Below are 26,982 nucleotides of genomic sequence, written 5' to 3'. Positions count from 1 at the left end.
AGTCCCCTGCTCCTGGCCAAAATGGAGGCTGGGAGCTCAGGGCCATTGTTGGCCTCTTCCCCCGTCCTGCTTGGGGGCCTGGAAGTGCTGCTGGAACTTTCCTTGGCACAGCCCTTCCTCCCACCCTTCCCTCTTCTGGAGATGCAGGGGCGTGTCTGCGGGTTGAAGGGACTTCGCCGGAACTGCCTCAGGCAGCAAGTCAAAGAGGAGAAGCAGGGGCCGGGCTTGGTGACTCACGCCTGTAATCCCAGCACTTTGGGAGGCCGAGGCAGGTGGATCAACTGAGGTCAGGAGTTTGAGACCAGCCTGGCCAACATGGTGAAACCCCCGTCTCTACTAAAAAATACAAAAATTAGCCGGGCATGGTGGTGCACACCTGTAATCCCAGCTACTTGGGAGGCTGAGGTAGGAGAATCGCTTGAACCCGGGAGGCGGAGGTTGCAGAGAGCCGAGATCACGCCACTGCATTCCAGCCTGGGTGACAGAGTGAGACTCCCTCTCAAAAAAAAAAAAAGAAGAGAAGCAGGGCTGCTTGAGCTTCCATTTGGCAGAGTCCCCCATGGAAAGAGGAGGCATTCACGTGTGCCTGTGCCTGGACTTTGAGGCCCCACGCTCATCCATGCGCCTGTTTTGTCCCTCAAGCCTGCCTGGTGTGAGGCCCCCGCCCCCCATGCCATAAGGAGACCTGCTTCTCCTTTCCTTCCAGGAATGGCCACCTCTGTCCCTTGTCTACTCCTGGCCAAGGCAGTCTCTGCTGAGCTCCTGAAGGAAGCTCCAAGTGTCTGCGGGCCCCAGGTGGTGGCCCCCAGCCATGAGTGGCAGCTGCAGCCCCATGATTGGGGACAGTCTGCCCAGACACCTCTGTCCCACCCAGCTTTCCAGCTGAGGTGAGAATGGAGCACACGCACTTGGTGCTTGACCTCTGGTTTGAGGCCTTTGTCAGAAGGGGGCGGTAATGAGCTACCTGCCCTGCAGGCCCCGTGTGGGCCTGATCCGCCTATACCCCAGACCCTTACCTGGCTGTGCACCTTCAGGTGGGCACTTTAGCTTCCACCGTGGAGTAAAGGAAGCAAGGCTCACCTACCCCTGGTTACCCTGGGTTTCCACGCAGTAATATTTTCATTTTAGCACTGACTTTTTTTTTTTTTTTTGAGACAGAGTTTCGCTCTTGTTGCCCAGGCTGGAGTGCAATGGCGCGATCTTGGCTCACCACAACCTTTGGTTCTTGGGTTTAAGCAATTCTCCTGCCTCAGCCTCCCAGGTAGCTGGGATTACAGGCATGCGCGACCATGGTTGGCTAATTTTGTATTTTTAGTAGAGACGGGGTTTCTCCATGTTGGTCAGCCTGGTCTCGAACTCCCGAACTCAGGTGATCCACCTGCCTCAGCCTCCCAAAGTGCTGGGATTACAGGCATGAGCCACTGCGCCCAGCCGTGAAAGTATAGTCGTCATTGTCCTTTTTTTTTTTTTTTTTTTGAGACAGAGTCTCACCCTGTGGCCCAGGCTGGAGTGCAATGGTGTGATCTCGGCTCACTGCAACCTCCGCCTCCTGGGTTCAAACAATTCTCCTGCCTCAGCCTCCCAAGTAGCTGGGATTATAGGAGCCTGCCACCACGCCCAGCTATTTTTTTTTTGTATTTTTAGTAGAGACGGCGTTTCACCATGTTGGCCAGCCTGGTCTCAAACTCCTGACCTCATGATCCGCCCGCCTCAGCCTCCCGAAGTGCTGGGATTACAGGTGTGAGCCACTGCGCCTGGCCAGCACTGACATTTTTGTGTCAGAGTCAGAGACACTGGTGACACTCCCAGCTGGCCGTGTGCTGGGCTGTGGAAGGGGCAGGCAGGGTTCAATGCCCTGCAGGGCTGCTGCCAAGGTCACCGCACAGGGGCCTGTCCAGGGCTGGCCAGGTGTGGGTGGCGGGTGCTGAGCGGGGCTGAGGGTGCTGAACGGGGCTGAGGGTGCTGAGCGGGGCTGAGGGTGCTGTCGCTGCTGCCTCGGGGCTCCCCTGTGCCACTCAGTGCTGCTTTCTTTGGGAGCATCAGAGACCTCCGGGCATGGCCACAAACCAGGTGGCAGGTGACAACCGGAAGCAATTTCCTCAGGCTGGAGACCCAGTGGTGGGCAGGGCCATGCTCCCGAAGGTTTGATGGGAGGCTGCTCCCATCTCTGCCTTCATCTTCATCTGGACCTCCTGTGTCTCATGTCGAGACTTCCCTGTTCCTATAAGGACACCAGTCATTGGGTTAGGGCCTTCCCTAAGGCACGGCAACCTCATCTTGATTGTATCTGGATGCAAAGAACTCTTTCCAAGTAAGGTGACAGTCATAATTTCTGGGAGTTCGGTCTCAAACATATCTTTTGGGGGACACAATTCAACCCAGTACTCAGGCTCCATGTGGCTTAAGTGGGACTCCACCTTGAGAGGACCCCAGGGCACAGGAGGCATGGCCAGCCCTCAAGGTGAGGCCAGGGGACAGGAGCAGCTCCTCTCCCTGCCAGGCTCCCCTTGATTGTTCCAGGCGCCTCACTCCCACTGCGGAACAGGCTCGGGCTGTCCTGCGAGGAGGTGGGTTGGACCCCAGGGCTGCTGCTGTAGGCGCTCTTGGGATGAGTACTGGCCGGCCTCTGATGTGATGAGATATGAGTTTTGAGCTGTGCCTTGAAGCATTTTCAAAGAACACTGATTAATTTTAACGGGTTGAGATGGTTTAAAGGCGTCCAAAAGACACAGGCATCTCACTGAGGTCCCTGCTCAGTAGCTGGTTTCTTCCTCTGGGGGCCATGGAGGCCTCTGGTTTCTCACACCTCCTTCCTGGAATGGTCGTCCCTGCGCCCCAGGTGGTCACCTTGCTCCCGTGGCTCTGTGCCTTCCTGTTTTTCACATGACAGCTGGTCTATGAGGAGGTTCCTACTCCTTGTGCAAGGCTGAGCAATATTCCAATGTGTGGCTGTTACTTTTATGTCCTTATGTGGACATCTCGGCACTGGCCCATGTCCTGCGTTATACAGGGCTGTGCAGTGAGTACCCTTGCACGTGTTTGGTTGAACCGTGTGTGGAAACAGCTGTGGGGTAAATTTCTGCGAGTGGAATCCTGGGTCAGGGTGTCCCTGTGCATCTGGGGTTTGGGTGGGTGGTGCCGGGTGCCCTCTGTGAGTGAGTATTTGCTTACACTCCCCTATTCGTAAATGGTTCCCTGTCCTTCACAAAGGGTGGGTCAGGCATTGCTGGGACAGGTAGAACAGTGGGAAGGGCCAGGTGTGCCCGCTAAGCCCCAGTGCTCTGGCAGGTGCAGCTCGGAGCCCTGCAAGGCAGTGAGAGTTGAGGTGGAAAAGTTCCTGATCCCCGAGAGCTCCAGATGCCTTACTAGGAGATTGAGTCTTTATTCGGTAGATAGGAAAGGCCCTGGAAGGTATGGATAAGGCTAGACTCCTGCATAGGAAGAGCCACTCCTGGGGCTGTGCGGTCAGGGCCAGTTAGGATCTGAGCCAAGGCAAGAGGCGAGTGCAGAGGCCATGGGGGACGAGAGGCCAGTGTAGAGGCCATAGGCGGTGAGAGGCCAGTGCTGAGGCCATGGCGGGGGGGCTAGAGGCCAGTGTAGGGCCATGAGGGGGCTAGAGGCCAGTGCAGTGGCCACAGAGGGTGAGAGGCCAGTGCAGAGGCCATGAGGGGGCTAGAGGCCAGTGCAGTGGCCACAGAAGGTGAGAGGCCAGTGCAGAGGCCATGAGGGGGCTAGAGGCCAGTGCAGAGGCCATGGGAGGTGACCTCCCCAAACAGTATCTGTGTGGTTCCTGGACTTCAGCCTCCCCAGCCTCTCCTCCTTTCAGGATGGATCCAGATTTTGTCTCAGCCCTGAGGCCCTGCACGACAGCTGCGTCCCTGTCTCAGGCCATCTCTTCTTCACCCCCTTTTGGGCCATGCGCCAGCTTTGTGGGGTTGCTTTCTGTTTCCGGAGCTCGCTGGACACTCCTGGCCTTGGGCCCCAAACATTCCCTCACCTCGTAGTCTTCTCAGACCTCTGCTCCTGGCTCACTCTTCAGGACTTGGCCAAGGTGTCACTTCGTCTGGGAAACTTTCCTGGAGATTAGGTGGGGTGGCGCCCTTCTGGGAGTGGCTCCTTGACCCATGTGTGCTCAGCTTCCTCAGAGCCCTCGTCATCAGCCGGATGCCACCTCCAGAGGGGACACCGGCTGAGAGTGGGGTGGCTGATTGTGGGTTGGCAGCATCTGCGTCCATTAGCCTTGGGCCCCAGCACCTGCCACTCATGCTACAAGGACTGGACAGACATGGTTCTGATCTGGGACAGGAGGAGCTGGAACAGAAAAAGGGCGGGGCTGTGGGCCCGGGTGACATTCCAGACCTGCAGTCAGCCCCGGCCTCTGGCTGCCAGGACCCGGCAGGCGGAAGATAGAACGGGGGATGTTTGGGGCCAGGCCCAGAGAAAGAAGGCAGCCACGTAGGAAAGGCCCCACCCTGGGCAGCTTTCTGTCTTTCCTTGAAGTTTCTGGGGTCAGAGGAGGGGGAAGAAGTGCAGGATTAGCGTGTTGGGGGCTGGGGGAGGAATAACATGTCAGACTGAGCAGGAAACAGTCCTCCAGAACTGGGCCAGGCCTGTGCCGTTGCCCAAGCTGGACTGTGTCTTTCTTTATTTTTAGATAATTTTTAACCCCAGGAATCCTAGAGACAGACAAATGTATTTCTTTCTTTTCTTTTTTCTTTTGAGACGAAGTCTCACTCTGTCATCCAGGCTGGAGTGCAGTGGCGTGATCTCAGCTCACTGCAACCTCTGCTTTTCAGGTTCAAGCAGTTCTCCTGCCTCAGCCTCCTGACTAACTAGGATTACAGGCGTGTACCACCATGCCCTGCGAATTTTTGTATTTTTAGTAGAGATGGGGTTTTGCCATTTTGGCCAGGCTGGTCCTGAACTCCTGACCTCAAGTGATCCGCCCCCCCTCGGCCTCTGTAAGTGCTGGGATTACAGTTGTAAGCCACCACGCTCAGTAGCCAAATATATTTCAATTTTTCCTTTTTCTTTTGAGATAGCGTCTCACTCTGTTGCCCAGGCTCGAGTGCAGTGGTGCAATCGTGGCTCACTTGAATGTCCTCTTCCCGGGCTCAAGTGATCCTCCTACCTCAGCCTCCCTAGTAGCCACTGCGCCCAGCCTGTCTTTTAGTTTTTTAATAGTAAAGCGGGCCGGGTGCAGTGGCTCACGCCTATAATCCCAGCACTTTAGGATCACCTGAGGTCAGGAATTCGAGACAGCCTGGCCAACACAGCAAAACCCTGTCTCAAGTAAAAATACAAAATTTAGCCAGGCGTGGTGGTGCATGCTTGTAATCCCACCTACTCGAAAGGCTGAGGCAGGGGAATTGCTTGAACCCAGGAGACGGAGGTTGCAGTGAGCCAAGATCGTGCCACTGCACTCCAGCCTGGGTGACAGAGTGAGACCCTGTCTCAAAAAACAAACAAAAAGAATAGTAAAGAGGAACATGAAGTGCTTTCGGTACCCGTGTCTTTATTAGAAATGGGATCATGAGGTCAGGAGATTGAGACCATCCTGGCCAACAGGGTGAAACCCCGTCTCTACTAAAAAATACAAAAAATTAGCCGGGCATGTTGGTGGGCACCTGTAGTTCCAGCTACTTGGGAGGCTGAGGCAGGAGAATGTCGTGAACCCGGAGACGGAGTTTGCAGTGAGCCAAAATCGCGCCACTGCACTCCAGCCTGGGAGACAGAGCGAGACTCCGTCTCAAAAAAAAAAAAAAAAAAAAGAAATGGGAAAACAAAGTCTCCAGTGAGAGGCAGCAGCTTCCCTGGCTCCCCTGGCTCTCACCCCTGCCTGCCTTTAGACGGAGGCAGACGTGACCCTGTCCTGGGATGGACACACTTGGCCTTGGCCAGGCCATGGGGCGGGGCCTGAGAGAGTGACAGAGCTGTTTATGGGTCCTGGAGGCTGGCTGGGCCCAGCGGTTCCTGAGCTGTTTGGAAGGAATGAGGGAGGTGGGGAGGGGAAGAGGGAGGGGCCAGGTGTGGAGCAGCTGGTGGTGGTATGCAGGACAGGAAGGAATTCCAGCTGAGGCCGGGACTCACTGGCTGCCCCAGCTTGGAGGGAAGGTGTCTGATTTGGGGCAAGGGGGAAGGGGTGAGTGAGTTGGGCTTTGAGCCTCCTGCATTGGAGGTGACAGCACAGTCCCCAGGCAGGAATAAGGTCCTGTCGGGGAGAGGGTTGTGTCTGACCTTGAGGGCAGGGGCTGGCTTCCTGGGTGGTTAGTTGGGGAGTTAGGATGGTCCTTGGTGCAGGACCTGAGGTGCCGAAGACAGGCGGCCAGGCCCGTGGCAGCCGGCTGGCGTGCAGTCTGCAGTTCCTGGCATGTACTCCTGATGGCACAGCACCAAGTGCCGAGTCCTTACTTTGTTGCCAGGTGGCTCGAGGCTCTTCCCCGGGCCTCAGGCACTGTCCCTGGCCTTCTGTCTTAAAGGCTACTCGCTTATCTGTCCTGTCTCCAGTGCCCACCACATGAAAGCACTTCCTCCGCTGCTCTGCAGCCCTTGGCCCGCGCCTCCTCTCCCTGGCCTTGTGTCATTCCTGGGGGCCAGCCTGCTGTGTGTGGCTCTACTTCACAGACAGGCAAATTGAGGCCTGCAGCAGTCATTCAGGCTGCTCTGGAGGCCGGCTCTGGTGCTCCTGGGAAATGCTGGGCTGATGTTTCCTCACTGCTCTAGAACTAGGAGCTGGGCCCTGCTCTCCGCATCCACCCACAGCCTTGGCTAGTGCCCCCAGGACAGGCCTGTGTGGAAAGGGACCCTCTGCCCACTGCAGCTGGTGCGGGGAAGGCCCTTCCTACTAATCGGAAAACAAAGGGAAGAGGTTGATAGAATCATTTTGTGACTTATAATTGGCTACCTCGTAACTCAGACAAAAAAAAACCAAAAACCTTTCATAGAGTAAGTTCAATTTTTAAAAACAAAGGTATTTTAAAATGAACACTCGAGAAGCCAAATGAGGTTTCTTGTGTGCTCTGGGGATCCCCTGGCCACTGTGTGTCACGCCGTGCCAGCTGCTCCACAGGCACTGTCCCTGAGCCTCCCGCGGAACCTGGGGCCCTGCCTGACCTCAGGGCCAGAAGCCAGTTGGCCTAAGTGGGCCCTGGTTTGCATAACAGACTCACCCAGGGTGGAGGGGTGACACTGGGGATGGGCAGCATCGGTCGCTGGGGGACATCCGTGGTCATTTGCTCTAGAAGTGGCATCCTGTGGCCAGATGTTGGGTTTCTTGGAGTTTCCAACCAAGTTGGCTAAATACTTACCAAAGAGGGAAACATGTGGACTATCTACCATGTACCATGTGCCAGTGCTGTCGTGGAGTGAGCGCGTGATCTGCGGGATCTCCCACAGTCATGCGAGGTAGTGCTGTCGTTCTGCCCATTGTACAGATGAGCACATGGAGGAGTGAGGGTCCTGACAGCTTGCCCAGGTTACCCAGCGAGTAAGAGCCAGAGCCAGGAACGCTCTCAGAGAGTGACTTGCTCAGCCTTGGAGCTGCTAGAGGAGCAGAGAGGAGATGCAGACCTGGGGAGACGCTGCTCCTGGGGCCCCCACACTGGCCAGCAGGGCCAGGCAGGCTGCACGAGCTGCAGGTGGATGCTGGACCCTGGACCTGTGCCCGCTGCCTGTCACTCGTCTCCAGGCCTTGGCCTATGAAGGCGTCTTTCATCAGCTGGGTGCTGTCTGGGAAGGTGCCAGGCAACTTGCCCTGGTAGGACTGCCAAGCTGGTTTGTTGGGATTCCAGAGATTTCGTGGAGCTCCCACACTGCCGGCTGCTCACAGCAAGGATGAAGTTGTTCCTCTTTGGGGAAGTGAGGTGGTGTTTCCATTCTTTCTGACCTGGGAGAGCTCCCTGCCCTCAATCCAGGGCCTGACTCCACACTGCCACTGGGACCCGCAGAGGAGCTCAGTGCGCGGTGGGCAGGTGCTCACCTGCTGACAGGGCCTGGAGTCTTGAAGCTGCAACTCATGTCTAGTTCTCAGAAGAGCCGTGGCTGCCTGGCTCCTCTGGGACTCCTGATGGGAGTGGTGGCGGTCCCAGGAATTTGCTTCTAGGGTCACAGTCTGTGTGTTGGTCACTGGGAACCCCAAGGGCTGAGTCACCACCTCCCTGCCGTGTGGCTTTGCTTTCACCATCAGCCCTTACCTGCTAGGGGCAGTCCAGGGACATGTGGCTTCAGGGGGAGAAAGTGCCCCTCTGCCCTCCTTCTCTCTCATGGAAACAGCATCTCAGGGCCCCTTCTGTGGCCTGGCAGATGGTGCCCCACCTTGACGAACACACCGCCTAGGAAAAGCCCAAACATGGGGAAGGTTCCCTTTCCTCCGGGAGCCATTGAGCCCTTTGGGGACCTTCTCCCCTCCTTGGATTGTCACCATTGCACAAATGGTGTCCTCTCCAGAGGCCTCATCCTGCTTCTCCTTTGCCCTAGGATCATGCGGCCAGATGATGCCAACGTGGCCGGCAATGTCCACGGGGGGACCATCCTGAAGATGATCGAGGAGGCAGGCGCCATCATCAGCACCCGGCATTGCAACAGCCAGAACGGGGTAAGGGTCTGGGCCCCATATCTCTGGGCCCTGGAGTCCGCACTAGTGTGGGTTTAGGACAGGAGTTCCCTGGGGAGCCAGGCCTGCAGCCTTCCCTCCCCTTGTGCACTGGGCCTTGGGAACTTTGGGGGAAGTGGCCCAAGCAGTTCTGCACTGGACCCTCAGAACTATGCTTGGTTTTGGCCTCAGCCAGGAGGTGTAGGAACCCACCAGAGATGAAGCGTCAAGCAAGCTGACAGGCCCTCCTTCCACCACTCCCCGCCATGCTGAGTCCCCCGCCAACCTGGCCCTGATCAGAAGCACGCCCTGCCTGCGTGGGGTGGAGTTTATTGTGATGACCAAGAGCTGAGATATAGAGGCCAGACAGCAGATGTAGGGGAGGTCCCACCTCTGCCCTGACCAACCCTGGTGGCCATGGCCACTTCCTGGCTTTGAAGCTCACAGGCCTGGTACCACTGTGCCCACGATGGGGGCAGCTCTCCACCTGCCCCAAAATTGTGCAACTGGGGAGGGCCCTGTGACCCTAAAGCTGGGGACAAGGGGCATGGTCTCTAGTGTCAGCCTCAGGGCTGCTGTAGGACATTCGGCCATCCCCAGCCCTGGGGAGGGGACATTTTCTCTGAAGGTCGGCTGTAGGGGGGAGCCAGCCCTTGGGTGCTGAGGACAGGGCATCTGCCTTGGTGCCGCAGCTGCAGCCTCTGCACTATGGGGCTTGGTCAGCACACCTGCTGTGGCCTCCGGGGAGGCAGAGAGGAGGAAGACTCAGCCCCAGCTTGGAGAGTGGGAGTGTGAGGTGCAGGTCCCCACCATGGGCACGGGCATGATGCCACTCTATCAAGAGGCCAAGTGGAAGCCACTTCAGAGACCAGGGACCAGCGGAGGCCCTGTGAGCTCCAAGCCACACTGGTGAGATGCAGGAAGTGGCTGCTGGCGCTTTCAGCCTGGGCTGCCGGAACCAAGACCACAGGCTGCTGGCTTGTGAACAACGGAAGTGCATTTCTCATAGCCCTGGAGGCTGGAAGTCCAGGATCAGGGCGCCGGCAGATTTCGTGTCTGTTGAGGGCCTGTTTGTTTCCTGGTTCATAGACGTCACATCACTTCCTGTGTGTCCTCACTTGGTAGGAGGGGCTTTCTCAGGCCCTTTTATAAGGACACTAATCCCATTTGTGAGGGCTCTGTCCCCCTGCCCTCATCACCTCCCAAAGGCCCTGCCTCCTACTTCCATTCCCTTGGGAGTTAGGATTTCAATACAGGAATTTTGGGAGGACACAGCCATGCAGAGCATGGCACATGCATTCAGCCTGGAACAGTGGGCAGCGTGTGTTGCAGTGGAGGAATGGAAGCTGTGTGTGTGTGTGTGTGTATCTGTGTATGCATGTGTGTTTGTGCATATGTAGAATGAACCAAGCCACAGTAAGTGCGGGTGGTTCGACGTGGATGTGGGGGACGTCGCGTGGTACAGGTTCAGGAGTGGGTTTGCTGGCAGCGCCTGGTTTAGGAGGGGCTCACTGGCTGGGCTGGGGGTAGATTGATTCTTTGGACCCAAGGCTCCGGTGCAGTTCAGTCACGTTCAGAGAGCACCCTCTGGTGGCTATGGGGAGGATGGGCCTGAGCCTGAGAGCCTGGGGCCGGGTGAGGGTCAAGTCCCAAGTTGCTGTTGCACCCTTCCAGAGAGAGACAGTGAGGGTCCCTGGCACGGGAGCGTGGACACGGGGAAGGAAAAGCCCCCAAGATGGGGAGGAAAGATAAAGGAGGGGCTTGGGAGGCCAGAGGGTGATGCGGTCACTCAGAAAGAATCGTGGAATTATTTTGCTGCCATTTGGTCAGCACTTGGCATTCTGCAAAGCTCCAAAATGCGTTAGGAGCTAAAGTTTAGCTCATGGAATCCTCACAACACCCTGGGGAGGTAGCTGTTCTTGTTTTTTTTTTTTTTTTCTTCTGAGACAGAGTCTCACTCTGTCACCCAGGCTAGAGTTCAATGGTGCGATCGCGGCTCACTGCAACTCCTGCCTCCCAGGTTCAAGTGATTCTCCTGCCTCAGCTTCCCAAGCAGCTGGGATTACAGGTGTGTACAACCATACCTGGCTAATTTTTTTGTATTTTTAGTAGAGATGGGGTTTCACCGTGTTGGCCAGGCTGATCTCAAACTCCTGACTTCAAGTGATCTGCTCACGTCGGCCTCACAAAGTGCTGGGATTACAGGCATGAGCCACTGCACCCAGCTGCTGTTGTTATTTTTATTATCCCAATTGCATAGATGAGGAAACTGAGGTACAAAGAGACTGAACACTTGTTTGAGGCCACCTGGGGAGGCAGATGGTAGGTCTGGGCTGTGACTATGCCTCGAAGCTGTGCTTTGAACACTTGCCCCTCCTTGCTTCTCCGGATCTGGGGCTGCTGGAGGGACAGTTTTGACACATTGGCTTGGAGAAGCGTCTGGGCTGCTGGTCCCCAGGATGGTGATCCAGAAATTCTAGGCTTAGGAGGGGGTCTCTGAGTTCCAGGCAGCCCCAAGGCGTGGGGGTGAGAACAGTCCTGGTGCCTAGAAGGGCTTTGCTGGGGCCCTGGGTGGGGCAGGGGACCCCCCCCATCCACACTGCCCTGGTGGTGCCTTCCAGTCTGTGGCTGGAAGTCCCAAGGTTCTGTCTCTGGCTGGGGCCTCTTGGCCAGCCCATCTGGATGCCTACTTGGCCTGCTTGGCCTTGATGTGCAAAAAAATGACACTCCTGTCCTTGCCCCAGGCTTGCTTCTCCCAGCCTCCCTCCCCTCAGTAAATGGTCTCTGCAGCCCCCGGGTGCTCAGGCTCAAAGCCTGGAGCCTCTGTCGGCCTCTCTCCCTCCCACACTCATGAGGCTCTAGGAGCAGATCACACTGCTCTACCTTCCAGGAAGTCCAGATCTGAGCACAGCCCCCCAGGCTCACCCCCACTTTGGATCCAATGGTGTTGCTCTGCTGATCATCCGATCACCTGATCACTGCAGCAGCCTCCTGACAGGTCACCCTGCTGGTCCCTGCTGCCTTGTTTGTTCTCCAGCAGTAGCCAGGGAGATGTGGAGTCAGAGCACAGTGCTGCCTGCTCAGAGCCCTCCAGATCTCCAGTTTCGCCCAGAGCCAAAGGCACGTCCACACGCTTCCCTGTCTCTGCCTAGCGCGGCTCGGGGACCTCACCTCCTACATCTCTTTCTCAACTTTCCCTCTGGCCACATTGGCTTTTTTGCTGCTTCTCAGACTTGCTGGCTGCATTCCTGCCTTGGGCCTTTGCACTGGCTTTCCCCAGATATCCACAGGGCCCTGCCCTCACCTCTTCCAGGCTCTACATAAACACGTTGTAATCCCAGCACTTTGGGAAGCTGAGATGGACAGATCACTTGAGCTCAGGAGTTTGAGGCCAACCTGGGCAACATGATGAAACTTTGTCTCTACAAAAACTACAAAAATTAGCTGGATGTGGTGGCGTGTGCCTGTAGTCTCAGCTCCTTGGGAGGCTGAGGCAGGAGGATCACCTGAGCTCAGGAAGGTCGAGGCTGCAGTGAGTTGAGATCACATCACTGCTCTCCAGCCTGGGTGACAGAGTGAGACCCTGTTTCTACAAAAACAAAACACAGCGTCCAGCCATGCCCTGATGGCCTGGCTCCCTCCCTGCTTCCAGCTGCTGCTCCGCTCCTGACCTGCTGTGCTTGTACAGAGTGGTAGTCCCACGAGGGCAGGCAGGACTTCTGCCCTTGGTTTCTCCAGACTGAGGCATAGAGCGTGCTTAGGCATCATCTGATGAATGCTGGGAACTCGGGCCTGGCACCGTCACCGTCACAGAGAGCTTCCACCGAGTAAGCGCTTACGATGAGCCCGCGGCCGCGCTGGGGCTCACCCTTCCTCTCCCTGTGTAGTCTTCCCAGCCACCTGCTGAGACAGGCACTGTTCTTAACCCTGTTTTAGAAGTGGGGAAACTGAGGCCTAGAACAGTTAGGTGGCTTTCCAGACAGCTGCATCCTCAGAGCTGCCGTCAGCCAGGAGATGGCCGGGGCTGGGCATGGTGATGAGACCGCACCCTCTCTGGGCCCTCACTGGATGCTGGGCGTGGTGCACGCACTCGACGTTTGTCAGTTGCCTTATCCCCGCATGTCAGAGAGAGACAGCTATCCCTGCCTCTCCTGGGCGTTTCCTGAGCACCGAGTTCTTCCCATTCGTTATCCCCTCGAATCTCTGCAGCAGCCTGTTGGGACCATTTATTATCTGTGTTTACAGAGACTGAGACGTGAAGAGGTTGTGTTGCTGCACAAGGTCACAGAGCTAGTAAGCAGTAGAGCTAGGATTTGAACTCAGGGCCCAGAGCTGTTCTTTTAGGCTCTGCCTCTGAAGCTGCTGTCCCGGTTGGAAACCCTGTGGCCATGAGGAACCTAGTGCCTGTGGTTTGCTGGGACACCTGTGCCTCACGGGCCGTGTGATGCCGATTGCTTCTGAGAGCATGGCAGAGGGCGCTTCCGGGCAGGTGCTGATCAGGAGCACATGGCTCTGTCCCAGGGCAGGGTGGGGCTTTTCCTGCTCCTGCAGTCCTGAAAGCAGGAGGTGTGGGGCACATCCGAGGCACTGGCTGCTGGGAGATCTTCCTATGGAACGCAAATACTTGTCAGTCCATGCATTAAAGTTTCGGATCACACTGGCCTTCATGGACTCCCTGGGCCTGGCCCAGAGCCCTGCCAGCTCCTGGGAAGCAGCCATCCACCAGCAAATCAGAGCCGTCCTGGGTCCCGGCTCCTGCCATCTGCACCCATCAGACACACAGAGCCACCTCCGCAGCCTCCCAGGCTGCCAGATAGTAAAACGAAATCCTCCCACAGGGTCTCCTGATAGTGAAATGCGACCATGGCAAGACTCCCGTGTGGATGCCTGGGAGACATTACTTTTCTTCTTCTTTTTTTTCTTTTTTTTTTTTTTTTTTGAGACAGAGTCTTGCTCTGTCGCCCAGGCTGGAGTGCAGTGGTGCGGTCTCAGCTCACTGCAACCTCTGCCTCCCGGGTTCAAGTGATTCTCCTGCCTCAGCCTCCCGAGTAGCTGTGACGACAGGCATGTGCCACCACACCTAGCTAATTTTTGTATTTTTAGTAGAGACAGGGTTTCACTCTATGTTGGCCATGCTGGCCTCGAACTCCTGACCTTGTGATCCACCTGCCTCGGCCTCCTAAAGTGCTGGGATTACAGGCGTGAGCCACCACGCCCGGCCCTACTTTTTTCTTTAGTATGTTAAGCTGGGAGAGAACCAAGCTCAAGGGTCATCAGTGGCCTTCTGCCCTATGAAGGACAGGCTTGAAGCCATCACCAGGTGTCCCCGTGGCGCTGTGGGGAAGGCTACTGGATGGTTCTGTGTGAGGGGTGTCCCGAGGGACAGCACAGAGAGGCACACTCTGCCTTCCTCCTGCCTTACGTCACTCTTTGAGTGAACCTGCTTTTGTGCCTCCTCTGAGAGGCCCTTGGACCCGCCCCTCATCCTGGCCTGCAAGGCCCGGTAGCCTGCCTCTTTGGACCTTTGTCCATGTCTCTCCCACTGCGTCCCTGTGTTCTGGTGGCTCCCCACCACCTCCCCCCTCTGCTCTGCTGCTCTTTCCTCTCCGCTATTCTTTTCTCTCCCTGTGGTACCAACGCGCCCCCTACCTCCGCCTGCTTAACACCTGGTCTTTCAGGCCTCAGCTCAGATGCCTCTCATCTGAAGTCACACCCCACCTTAACATTGTTGGGCTGTCTTGAGAGCACCTGATGCCATGTGGCGTGGCCTCATTTACTTCTCGTCCGTCCCCCCAGCCAGAACCCAGCCTCCTCTGACCTACACCCCTCTGTACACCCAGCACTGAGAGGCCCCACAGATGCTGCCAGAAACCAGCTGCAGAGCGGGGAGGTGGAAGGCCTCTGCCCTGGAAAAGCACGCGCCCGTAGGTCTGTTGGATCTGTGTCAGCATAGCATACCGTCATGTACTTCATCACCCTCAAACAACACACACTTGGCTTCATTCCACTTTTAGGTCTTGCAGACAATGCTTGGCTCCTTCCAAGATGGGCATTGCCCTGCCCAGAGGCTGTGCCTAATTCTTGCCTGGCTCTGTGCAGCCCTGCCCTAACAGCCTTTGGCCAATGGGTGGCGCCATAGCCACGTACATTGACTCGGGGGTGAACGAGACAGTTCTAGGCATCGCTTTACTGTGACCTGTTGTGAGTAGTGCAGGGTTTGCTGGGGGACAAGCCTGTGCAAACTAGAATGGGGAAGCATCGGGCCACCCTCGCCAGCTCTGGAACTTTTCTTGCCCAGCCCCAGATGCAGTCACAGAGTCCCTGCGCCTGTGTGCAGGAGAGTCACCTAGGAAAGGGCTCAGACAGAGGCTCCCAGCCATACCTCCAAAGAAGCAGGTGCTGGGTTTGGGGTGGGCCCCGGAGCTTGCATGTTTGCCCCACCTCGGTGAGTCCTCGTGTAGGTGGGTGAGCTGCACGTCGGTGTTTTGGGGGCGGCAGGCGGTAGGTGGGAGAGCACAGACGCACACGCCAGGGCTTGAAGTGACTGCCACATACTCTGTGTGCCCTGGGACGCTTGCCTAATGTGGCACCCCTTGTCGGGGTGCTGTGAAGATCACCTGGGCCAGTGATGCCACAGCTGGCCCAGGCCCCTCCCTCACCTGCTCCCTGCCCGCCCTGGGGAGCCTGAGGGCTCCTCAGTGTCATGCTGTCAACGTCCTAAGGAAGCGATTGTTGCAGTAGAAAGTCATGGCAGTCCTCTGGGAAATGGAGACTCACATGCCCCACGGCTCAAACACAAGGTCATCTTTTGTGTCATTTATTCAGCAAAGATGAGAAGTCAATTCTGAGTGTTGGTCAGGATGCCGTGAGGTGGCAAAGGCCAGGCCAGTCACTGCTGTCCCGAGAAACACTTAGGAACATATATAAAAGTATTTGTCCTTGGGCCCAGAAAATAATCCCAAATGCAGAAAATGGTTTAAGTGAAAGGGTGCCCATCACAGCATTGTTTATAATGAGAATCAATTGGGGATGCCCCACATCTCTAACAGAAGAAGAAGAGTGTTCAATTCCACCTGGCTAGCAATTGAAAGTAATTTTCTAAAAACAAGTTAGGTGTGGTTGCATGTGCCTGTAGTCACAGCTACTCAGGAGGCTGAGGCTGGAGGATCGCTTGAGCCCAGGAGGAGTTTGAGGCTGCAGTGAGCATGATTGTGCCTGTGAATAGCCATTGCATTCCTGCCTGGGCAACACAGCAAGGTCCTGTCTCTATAAATAATAATAATTTTGCATTGGAGTGCCATGAAAAGGAAGTCACTGGAAAGGATAAGGAAGTCTTTCACATACAGCCACCGTCTGGGTGTTTGTGTCTTCCATGTGTTGAAATCCTCACCCCCAGGGTGATGGTATTAGGGGGTGGGGCCTTTGGGAGGTGATGAGGGCATGGGGGTGGAGCTTCATGAATGGGATCAATGTCTTCATGAAAGGGGCCTGAGGGAGCTCATTTGCCCCAGCCACCACGTGAGGACACACGAGAAGCACTGTCTATGAACCAGGAAGCCGGCCCTTAGCAGACACGGAATCTGCCTGTCCCTGATCTTGGAATGACCCAAGTCCCTGGAGACTTCCCCCCTCCAGGACTGTGAGAAATAAATTTCTGTTGTGTCTAAGCTGCCCAGGCTATGGCATTTTGTTATGGCAGCCCAATGAACTAAGACCCAAACCTACAGAGGATGATCCTCAGGGTAGATGAAGAGAGAAAAGCAGGGTGCAGCGCCACTTGTCCATGTCCACCATCTGGGAGCCCCACCATGTGGTTTCACCATGTGGATGTGGAACCCGATCTGACACATGGGACCCAGCTGCCAAGGGGTCCTGTGTGACGGGACGAGGTGGCCAGAGGTAGACCCAGCACCATAGGCTCTTTTGTTCCTTTTACATTTTGAATCATGAGAATGGGTCGCCTATTTGAAGGATAAATAACATTTAATTTTTTTTTTTTTTTTTTTTTTTGAGACGGAGTCTCACTCTGTTGCCCAGGCTGGAGTGCAGTGGCGTGATCTCGGCTCACTGTAAGCTCCGCCTCCCGGGTTCACATCATTCTCCTGCCTCAGCCTCCCGAGTAACTGGGACTACAAGCGCCCACCACCACGCCCGGCTAATTTTTTGTATTTTTAGTAGAGACAGGGTTTCACCATGTTTGCCAGGATGGTCTCTATCTCCTGACCTCGTGGTCCACCCGCCTCAGCCTCCCGAAGTGCTGGGATTACAGGCGTGAGCCGCCGCACCGGGCCACATTTAAATTTTTAAAAAGAATAGTTGGGCTGGGCACGGTGGCTCACGCCTGTGATCCCAGCAGTTTGGGAGGATGAGGCCGGTGGATCATCTGAGGTCAGGAGTTTGAGGCCAACATGGTAAAACCCCGTCTTTACTAAAAATACAAAAATTAGCCAGGCATGGTGGTGCACATCTGTAATCCCAGCTGCTCAGGAGGCTGAGGCAGGAGAATTGCCTGAATCTTGGAGGCGGAGGTTGCAGTGAACCGAGATTGCACCACTGCATTCCAGTCTGGGCAACAGAGCGAGACTCCATCTCAAAAAAAAAAAAAAAAGAATAGTGATTGCAAAGAGCCATGTCACAACACGGGCAGATTATTTTTCCCATATTGAATGAAAAAGAATCAAGGGGAGAGTGTATTTAGTGTTTTGTTGTTGTTGTTGTTGAGATGGAGTCTTGCTCTGTCACCCAGGCTGGAGTGCAGTGGCGCAATCTCAGCTCACTGCAACCTCCCCGTCCCGAGTTCAACCGATTCTCATACCTCAGCCTCCTGAGTAGCTGGGATTACAGATGTGCACCGCCACGCCCGGGTAACTTTTGTATTTTTAGTAGAGATGGAGTTTCACCATGTTGGCCAGGCCGGTCTTGAACTCCTGGCCTCACGTGATCCGCCCACCTTGGCCTCCCAAAGTTCTGGATTTTATAGTCATGAGCCACTGCGCCCGGCCTAAAGAAGAATAGTGATTGCAAAGAATGTGTCACAACACAGGCAGATTATTTTTCCTATGTTGAATGAAAAAGAATCAGAAGGTGAGGGTATATATTTACTTTTTGCACAGCTATATTAGACTAAAACTGCGAAATGAGCCAGGCAGCCGAACAAGTGAGACAACAAAACCCACCTCGATTCTTGGGAAAAAAGCCTGGAAAGAAAGATCCCAAAATAGTAACCATGGTTATCTTTGAATGGGAGGAGTGACGTTCCCCTTCTTTCTACTTTTCTGTATTTCCCAAATTTTCCATAATGAGTATGTATGCATTTTTTCACTTTATATTATGCAAATAATGCATGCCTATTGTGAGAAAATCAGAAGAAAGGAAGAAGCAGCTGGTGATCCCACCAGTCGGGGAATTGCCTGCAGCAGTTGCTTTGGGCTGGGCTCTCCAGGGCTCCTCTACATCCCTGTGCTTTTGTGTTTAGGAATGTGCGGTGCTAGGCCGGGCGTGGTGGCTCACGCCTGTAATCCCAGCACTTGGGGAGGCCGAGGCGGGCGGATCACGAGGTCAGGAGATCGAGACCATCCTGGCTAACATGGTGAAACCCTGTCTCTACTAAAAATACAAAAAATTAGGCGAGGCACGGTGGCTCACGCCTGTAATCCCAGCACTTTGGGAGGCTGAGGCGGACAGATCATGAGGTCAGGAGATTGAGACCATCCTGGCTAACACGGTGAAACCCCATCTCTACTAAAAATACAAACGCAGGGGCCTGTAGTCCCAGCTACTCTGGAGGCTGAGGTAGGAGAATGGCGTGAACCCGGGAGGCGGAGCTTGCAGTGAGGGGAGATTGCACCACTGCCCTCCAGCCTGGGCGACAGAGCGAGACTCCGTCTCAAAAACAAAAAACAAAACAAAACAAAAAATTAGCCGGGCATGGTGGCGGGCGCCTGTAGTCCCAGCTACTCGGAGAGGCTGAGGCAGGAGAATGGCGTGAACCCGGGAGGCGGAGCTTGCAGTGAGCTGAGATCTTGCCACTGCACTCCAGCCTGGGCGACAGAGCGAGACTCTGTCTCAAAAAAAAAAAAAAAAAAGCATGGTGCCAATAAATTGCAATACATTGGTTGCTTTCACAGTGGGGAATGAAAGCAAAGGCAAAGGCAGTTTCCAGGGAGCATGTCCCGGGTGGGGCTCTCGGGGCTGGGCTGGCTGACCTGGGCTGACCACTGCCTCTGTCTCCACAGGAGCGCTGTGTGGCTGCCCTGGCTCGTGTCGAGCGCACCGACTTCCTGTCTCCCATGTGCATCGGTGAGGTGGCGCACGTCAGCGCGGAGATCACCTACACCTCCAAGCACTCTGTGGAGGTGCAGGTCAACGTGATGTCCGAAAACATCCTCACAGGTACTTCTGGGAGCGACAGTGGTGATTGGCGCACTAAGGGCCATGGCTACACAGCTGCTTCCCTCCTGAGGGCAGAGGATGCTCCAGGGCCTGGCCCCTTTTTCACCAATGAGACCTCCCTCACCTCCCACCATGGCCCTGGGAGCAGCTATGTCCATTGCCCTGATTTTGCAGACAGGAAACGGGCAGAGAGGGGTTAAGAAACGAGTTCAGTTACCCAGAGCAGGACTCAACCCTGCTGTCTGGGTCCGGCCGGAGCACATCACTGCTGCCCGTCCTGCTGCCCGTGGCCAACTCATCCATGGCAGGGGCTGGGCGCGGGCTGTGAGGCCGGTACGCACCATCCACCCCTCTGCAGACCTCCGTGCCCTGCTTGCCCTCCTCAAGCATAGGGAGGTGTTGGCTCCAGAGAGGACACTGCCTGCTCCTGGGAGCCCCAGAAACCAGGCTCAGATAGAAGCTCACTGGGTGAACCTTTGCCTGTGCTTTCATCTGAATATTCTCCTCCTTGGCCATGGTAACCATGGAAACCCCCTTCCCCTTCCCACTGGGCGCTGCAGGAGGGGGCGGCTCCAGTGTTCACCAGCTCACGCTTCTTTTTATACCCAGGCTGGGGACGGGAGGTGAGGGGGAAGGCGGGCCTCTTCCCCTGCCCCTGGCCCTCTCCCCGCCACCTCCCAGGTCACCAGTCCTCCCATGCAGAGAGGCTGGGCCGGTTTCCTTCTCTTCCCCATGCCTGTTCCTCAGCAGTGGCTGCCCCGTGGAGTGCCAGCTCACAGCTGTTGAAGGGGCTCGAGTCCTCTTCCTCATGACAGGCCGGTAGCAAGCACAGTTCTGCATCTAGAACATTCTGAGGACCTCAGCAGGGTTGGTGATTAGAATGGCTGTGTCAGCCCAGCTCTGGCAGGTGGGCAGATTGAGCTGAGCGAGGGCCTGGGGTGGAAGGTGGTCTGCATTCCCATTGCCTGCTGCTCCCTCGGCAGGCACCTCTGACATCAGAGGGATCCTGGATGCTGGTCTCAGGATGTGGCACAGGAAGGGGTGTATGGGCACCTCCCACATCAGGAGCAGCGCCCATGACTCGGGAGAGGCTCAGGGCTGGGTGGGTTCCCCACTTTAGGGACCTTGGGGATTCCCTGCCATCTCCTGTGAGGTCGCAGCTCTTCTCTGACTGTGCTGGGGGTGGAGCCTTGGCCCATTCCTGGAGAGGAGGGATGGCCTGCCGTGCTCTCCTGCTTCCTAGGACCTTCCTGCTTGTGAGGGCCCAGTCAGCAGCGCCCTTTGTCATTGCAGGAGTTGGTGGCTTCAAAAATGCCAGAAAGGGATCTGCTTTGCAGATTTTCTGCCATGAAAGCCCCCTTTGTGGTCCATCAGAGACCACAGCCTCAGAGGAAGCCCTGATGAGCAGGTTTTTGTTATGTTTTGTTTTGTTTTTTAGATAGTGTCTCACGCTGTTGCCCAGTCTGGAGTGCAGTGGTGCGATCTCGGCTCACCGCAACCTCTGCCTCCCAGGTTCAAGCTATTCTTCTGCTTCAGCCTCCTGAGTAGCTGGGATTACAGGCATGAGCCACCATACCTAGCTAATTTTTGTATTTTTAGTAGAGACAGGGTTTCACCATGATGGCCAGGGTGGTCTGAAACTCCTGACCTCAGGTGATCCACCCGCCTTGACCTCCCAAAGTGCTGGGATTACAGGCGTGAGCCACCGAGCCCGGCCGAGCAGTTTGGGATGATGAGAGAGAGGCAGGGAGACAGAAAGGCGTTCTCAGGCTTTCAGCATGGCTGGGAGCCGCTGTCCCCACAGCAGAGAGCGATGCATGCCAAAGGTCAGGGGTACTGAGCTTGAGGAACTCCCCAGATCATGAACTTCCCTTTCCTGGCTGCTTCTGCTGGCCCATAATAGACATGGAACCGATAGTGGAGGAGCAAATGAATGAATGAATAAGTGAATGAGCAGAGGCGACCAGGAAGAACTGGGCGTCAGTGCTGAGACATGCTGGCTGATGGGGTTTTGATGAGGACGACACGATCTGACATATCCGTGGGGATCCCTCGCTCTTTAGGGGCTGAGAGTGGGGAGAGGGGGAGAGGCTCCTGTGCAGAGCCAGGGCAGGCGCGAGCATGAGAGAACAGCACCCCCCAGCTCACCCAGAAGGTGCTGGGAGCTTCTCGGCCTCCCTGCTGTGTCCCGGCCACCACAGCCCTCAGCCTTCTCCTCCTCCAAAGGATGGGCTCAGAGAGGGACAGAGATGCCCACCCTTCCTCCCTGGGGACATCAGGGCTGGCATTGCCCTGTCGTGTGTGTGAGGCTTGGAGAAGGCAGGATGCGCTTGCCAGCACATGAAGACTCTTCCCAGTGGGGCTGGGCGGTGCCCCAGGTTCTTCCTCCCAGCTTCAGCCTTTTCCCTGTAGCAGGGGCTGGGCAGGGAGGCCTTGGAGCCCCGAGGCTGTGGCTTTTCTCCATATCTTGGTCAGGCCCCGGAGCCCGCTGTTGTCTCACTCTGTGACTGTGGGTCTCATCTCCCCCTCTGTCTTGCTCATCTCCTCGTCTGTGCTTCTGTTTTTCTGCCATCTCTCTCTTCAGTCTCTATTGTTCTCTTGAGGCCCTTCTCTGTCTCTGCCCATGTGTCCCCTGGAAATTGAACTTATGAAGGCCCCGACACCAAGAACAGCCCCTGGCACACAGTGGGCACGTGGGGAGCACTGGCTGAATGGGTGGTGACTGTCTGAAAGATGGGGTATTGCAGGTGGGGGCAGAGGACGCGCGCGGGGACCCTGGCCCAGAGCAGGCTGAGTCATAAGCTGTGTGCGTGACAGCCGTGTGCTGTCTCCACCCCAGGAGGCAGGGGTCCCCTGTTTTGTGTGTCCCCTCTACCTGGGCTGTGCTGCCTGTCACGAGGCCGCAGAACGAGCACAGGCCCAGGCAGACGACCTGCAAACCTGCCTTTGAGGCAGCTCATTTATCTCCAGCAACTGTCAAAATATTAAGCTAACTGGGATGTGATTGCTGTGAATTGCTCCAGAAAAATAGCTGGGAGCTCTTAAGATTTTAAGAGTTTTTTTTTTGTTTGTTTGTTTGTTTGTTTGAGACTGAGTCTTGCTCTGTCGTGCAAGCTGGAGTGCAGTGGCGCGATCTCGGCTCACTACAACCTCCCCCTCTCAGGTTCAAGTGATTCTCCTGCCTCAGCCTTCCGAGTAGCTGGGATTACAGGCACGTGTCACCATGCCTGGCTAATTTTTTTGTATTTTTAGTAGCGACCTGTTAGCCAGGATGGTCTCGATTCTGAGCTCGTGATCCGCCTGCCTCGGCCTGCCAAAGTGCTAGGATCACAGGCGTAAGCCACCGCAGCTGGCCGAGAGATAATTTTTTAATACTGCCGTTGTCTTTTGATGGTTTCATTAAATGATGGAGAAAATACAATTAGCATGTTTACCTCATTTGCTCCATGGTGTTCATTTAGGTCCAGAGGGCCACTCGAGTTGTCATGGAAACCGGCTTGTCAGGCTGGCTCTAGCAGAATCCAACAGGAAATCTTTATTCCCAAAAGCAGGTTGTCAGATTCACTCTCAGTCACAGTGCGGTGGAAATATTTTCCCATATTATTTGCCTGTGGTTCCCAAGCACTGGGAGCCCCACGTCCTCAAGGCGTGTTCCGTGCAGGGAGGAGGGGCAGGCACAGGCCTTTTCTTAATGGGCCCCCTGGGGCTTGACTTGGAGCCTGGGGCTGTGTTTATTGAGGAGGAAAAGCACTTTGCCTTGGGAAGGCAGGTTCAGGTAACTGGTGGGAAGTGAGCTCCTCTGGGGGTTTTAGGCAGGGCCCTGGGGCTACTCCTGTCTCCCTTTCGTCTGTTGTTTCCTGCAGTTCGCTCTTCTGCTTTATAGTGAGGATCTTCCACATTGAAGAAGCCACTTTTATTTGTTTTTTTTAAGACAGGGCCTTGCTCTGTCGCCCAGGCTGGAGTGCAGTGGTGCAGTCTAGGCTCACTGGGATTACAGGCACCACCACGCCCGGCTAATTTTTGTATTTTTAGGAGAGATGGGGGTTTCTCCATGTTGGTCAGGCTGGTCTCGAACTCCCGACTTCAGGTGATCCGCCTGCCTCGGCCTCCCAAACTGCTGGGATTACAGGCGTGAGCCACGGCGCCTAGCCAACCCAGCTAATTTTTTGTATTTTTGGTAGAGACGAGGTTTCGCCATGTTGCCCAGGCTGGTCTGGAACTCCTGAGCTCAAGTGATCCACCCACCTCAGCCTCCCAAAGTGCTGGGATTACAGGTGTGAGCCACCGTGCCTGACAAAGCCACTTTTTAAAGGCATCCTTGCAGATACTTCTCTGAAATGACTGGGACGTGGGAGTATGGCACCAAGTTGCTGTGTGACCCAGGGTAAACCCCTTGATGTCTCTGGGCCTCAGGCTCCTTCTGTACAAGTGAGGGGTGTACACCAGGGATCTCTAGGCTCCTTTAGCCCCAGCAGGCCACGAGCCTGTGTTTCTCAGCATGGACAGGCCTCCCTGTCCTGCAGCCCCACTTTGCTCTGTGGGTGGGCTCAGTGCCCCAAGGAGTCAGCAGCCTATAGCCCGTCTCTTGGCACCTGGAAGCTTCTGGTGGAGCTTTGGATGGGCTAGCACTAGCACACCCGAGTGTCTGGTGTGAAGGAAAGGAAGTTCCTGGGGTGGCAAAAATGGGGCTTTGATGAGCTGGCTCCACTGCTCTGTGCTTTGGGCTGTGGGGGCCCTGGCCGTCCCCCCTGCCCCTCCCCTGGGCTGCTCTGCCTGGGCACAGCCTCCACATCCTCCCGAACCTCTGCAGCCTGCATGTCTGTATGGGCCAAGTGTCTTTCTGGGCTTCCCCGTTTGGCGGGAGTTCTTGGCAGTGCTTAGACAGGTGGATGGGATCTGCAGAAGACGTTGCTTATCTGAGCATCAGGATGTCAAGTTCCCCAGCAAGGTGCTTTTGATTTTGACGTTCGATGTCAGCAGCGATCAGTTGGTGGAGACTTGAGCCAGCAGGTGAAGCGGGCTCAGCCTCGTGTCCCCAGGCAGAACGAAGGGTGTCTTCCTGCAGCCAATCAGTCCTTCCCCTCTGTCTGGGAGGCTCATCGGGAGCCTCTGACGTGTTTTCATAATCAGGCTCCCTTTCTGTCAGAACACCAGGAAGAGGGGGTTGCCTGCAGTTGGTGCCCTCCAGGGTGATCCCTGTTGGGTGTTGTGGCTGACCAGCTCCGGACCATCCAGGCTTCAACCACGTGGTCTGACGTCTTTTCAGCAGCCCCTGGAAAGGGAGAACTGCCCCAGAGTGGGTGCATTGGGAGGGGCTGGGATCCTGAGCTCAAGCCAGTTTTGGGGGGGCATGCCTTGTGATGGGGGTGGGCCCTATGCAGCCTCTTTCCGTGGGCTCTGGGGTCTCTTGTTCTGTTTGTCCACACTCACATGATGGCAGCACTCCCCGGCCAGGATGCTGAAAAGGCCTTGGGGCCTTGGGGGTTGGGGGCCAGAGAGGTGGTGCACAGTGCGGTGTGTTTCAGGTACTGGGACCGGGCGCTGGAGCAGCACCTGCCATGTGCCTGGCTGCTCACATTCCCAGCCCGTCTCCTGGGCGTCACTTAATGTGATTTTCTTCTCTTAAGGTGCCAAAAAGCTGACCAATAAGGCCACCCTGTGGTATGTGCCCCTGTCGCTGAAGAACGTGGACAAGGTCCTCGAGGTGCCTCCTGTAGTGGTAAGGTGCCCTTTCTACTTCTCTCTTGGGGGCAGATGGCAGAGATCAGGTCACCTCACCTGATGGTGGGAGGCTCGTTCAGCTAAGGGTCCCAAGGGAGCGACAAGCCAGAGCTAGGGCACAGGGGGCCAGGTCCACCAGCAAGCAGTGTCCCCTCTGGGCTGGGCAGGGCATCCCTGGCTCCACAGGAGTTTCTGTCCTGCCTCCGAGGAAACACGGGTAGGGAGGAGACATGTCTGTGTGGGATCTTCTAATGTATGTTTAATTCATGCTGGGAATGTGAGCGCAAGCTGGCCCAGAACCCGTGGAAGTAAACATCCCTCCAACCTAGGGACCTTTTTGTCACACTCCCTAACCAGAGAAAAGACGGTGACAGGATCATGATAGTGACGTGTCCTTTCGGGAGCCAGGACCACCAGGCTGCCCGGGCCGGGCCAGCTGCTCCCCCGTGGCCCCTGCAAGCTGGTTCTGATCTCTGCTTCTGACGCAGTGGCTGTGGAGACAGCTCTCACATGAGCTTTTGTCTTTCTCCCTTCTTGTCCCCTGCTGGGGCCTGCCTCCTTCTCTGGGTTTCTCTCCTTTCTGGCTTCGCTGTGGTTGGAAGCATCTTTCTTTCTTTCTTTTTTTCTTTTTTGTTTTTTTGAGACGGAATCTTGCTCTGTCGCCCAGGCTGGAGTGCAGTGGCGCGATCTCGGCTCACTGCAAGCTCCGCCTCCCAGGTTCACGCCATTCTCCTGCCTCAGCCTCCGGAGTAGCTGGGACTACAGGCGCCCGCCACTACGCCCAGCTAATTATTTTATATATTTTTTTTAGTAGAGACGGGGTTTCTCCGTGTTAGCCAGGATGGTCTTGATCTCCTGACCTCATGATCCACCCACCTCGGCCTCCCAAAGTGCTGGGATTACAGGCGTGAACCACTGCGCCTGGCGGAAGAACCTTTCGTAATACCAGTTCATTATGTTGTCAGAGGGGTCCTGCCATGGGCGGGCCTGTGGGCGGAGCCTGTGGAAGCCACGCATACAGACTCTTGGAGGGGAGACGTTGGGAATAAAGAAATTTAATTCATTCTCTAAAAGTACTCCCTCGCCTCCTTCTCCTGTGCCCCAAGTTCACTGGCAAGTCCAAGGACAGATGTGACTGGCTCCTCCTGCAGCCTGACCCTGCGGTCCGCAGGCCTCAGCCCCCAGGAGGAGCTCTTCTTAGAGCTCTGAGTCTCTGCAGTGTGGGCCCCGGCAGGGAGCTTTTCCTCCGGCTGAGATATATATATAGAATACATTTTTAGAAATAATAAAACTGAGAACCAGATTGTCAGGAATTGGTGCCTGCTCTTTTTGCTTCCAGACCCAATAGAGACGCTGGGTGCTCTTGCCGCTGCCGGAAGCCCTGGTTCCCTCCCCAGCATTTGCCGGGCGCAGGCCACTTCCAGCCTGTAGGAGGCCTGGCTCTCTGTCTTCCTGTGGCCCCCCGGTCACCAGGGCTGATGGGGCCTCGGTCCCTGCTGCCACTGCCCATGTGAGACTGGGGAGGTGCTCCCTGAGACCTGCTTCCTGCCATCTCTTCTGTCCCAGCTCCGTGTCTGACCAGGCACCCTGCCAGGGTCTCCTCAGAGGGCAGTGAAGGTCTGGGTGGGGTGTCTCCCCAGGTGGGTGTGGCTGGCTGCCAGGTCCAGCTGCTGTTTGGCCTAGGTTTTGTTTTTTTTAATCTTGGTGACAGGGGAGCCCTGTCCATATTTAATGGGAAGGGCAGGCTGGTGGCTGCAGCTTTGGTTTTATGAGAGCAGGATGGCAGCATGCCAGAATCTGGCCAGTGGGTGGGGGCTCAGGGTCGGGGTGTGGAGTCCGAGGTCTCACACTCCCGCCTGACAGTGTCCCCGGGCTGCTGTGACAAAGTGCCACTGACTGGGTAGCTCTCAAACAATAGAAGTTGATTCTGTCACAGTTCTGGAGGCTAGAAGTCTAAAGGTATGGGCAAGGCCCCGCGCCCTCCACTGGCCTCAGGCGAGGATCCCTCCTGGCCTCTCCAGCACCAGGTGGCTCCAGGCGTCCCTTGGCTGAGGCTGCGTCACTGAAGCTTCTGCCTCCATCTTCGCACGGCCTGCTTACAAGAGCACGGGTCACTGGGCTTAGGGCCCGTCCCATTCCGCTCTGACCTCATTCTAACTATTTACAACTACAAAGACCTGGTTTTTGGAAGCGTTTGCATTTTGAGGTTTCAGATGGATATACATTTTGAGGGATGCTGTTCAACCCACTGCACCAGCCCTCGGTTCAACACCCTCTCC

At 55.9% G+C, this 26,982-nt stretch overlaps 1 protein-coding gene across 1 annotated transcript in view; it reads left to right on the top strand.

Moving 5' to 3' along the window:
* ACOT7 (acyl-CoA thioesterase 7) overlaps positions 1–26,982 on the top strand; it is a 127,571-nt gene that overhangs the window by 35,641 nt on the left and 64,948 nt on the right. Inside the window, exons 2-4 of the mRNA XM_030805406.1 lie at positions 8,476–8,593; positions 18,826–18,982; positions 24,610–24,701. Of these exons, the coding sequence (XP_030661266.1) occupies positions 8,476–8,593; positions 18,826–18,982; positions 24,610–24,701 (367 nt within the window). The remainder of the gene's footprint in view (positions 1–8,475; positions 8,594–18,825; positions 18,983–24,609; positions 24,702–26,982) is intronic.

Source organism: Nomascus leucogenys, chromosome 24, assembly GCF_006542625.1.
Source record: "Nomascus leucogenys isolate Asia chromosome 24, Asia_NLE_v1, whole genome shotgun sequence".
Classification (NCBI taxonomy): Eukaryota; Metazoa; Chordata; class Mammalia; order Primates; family Hylobatidae; genus Nomascus; species Nomascus leucogenys.
Note: the sequence above shows the minus strand (reverse complement) of the source record. Positions and strands in the feature narration are given on the sequence as shown.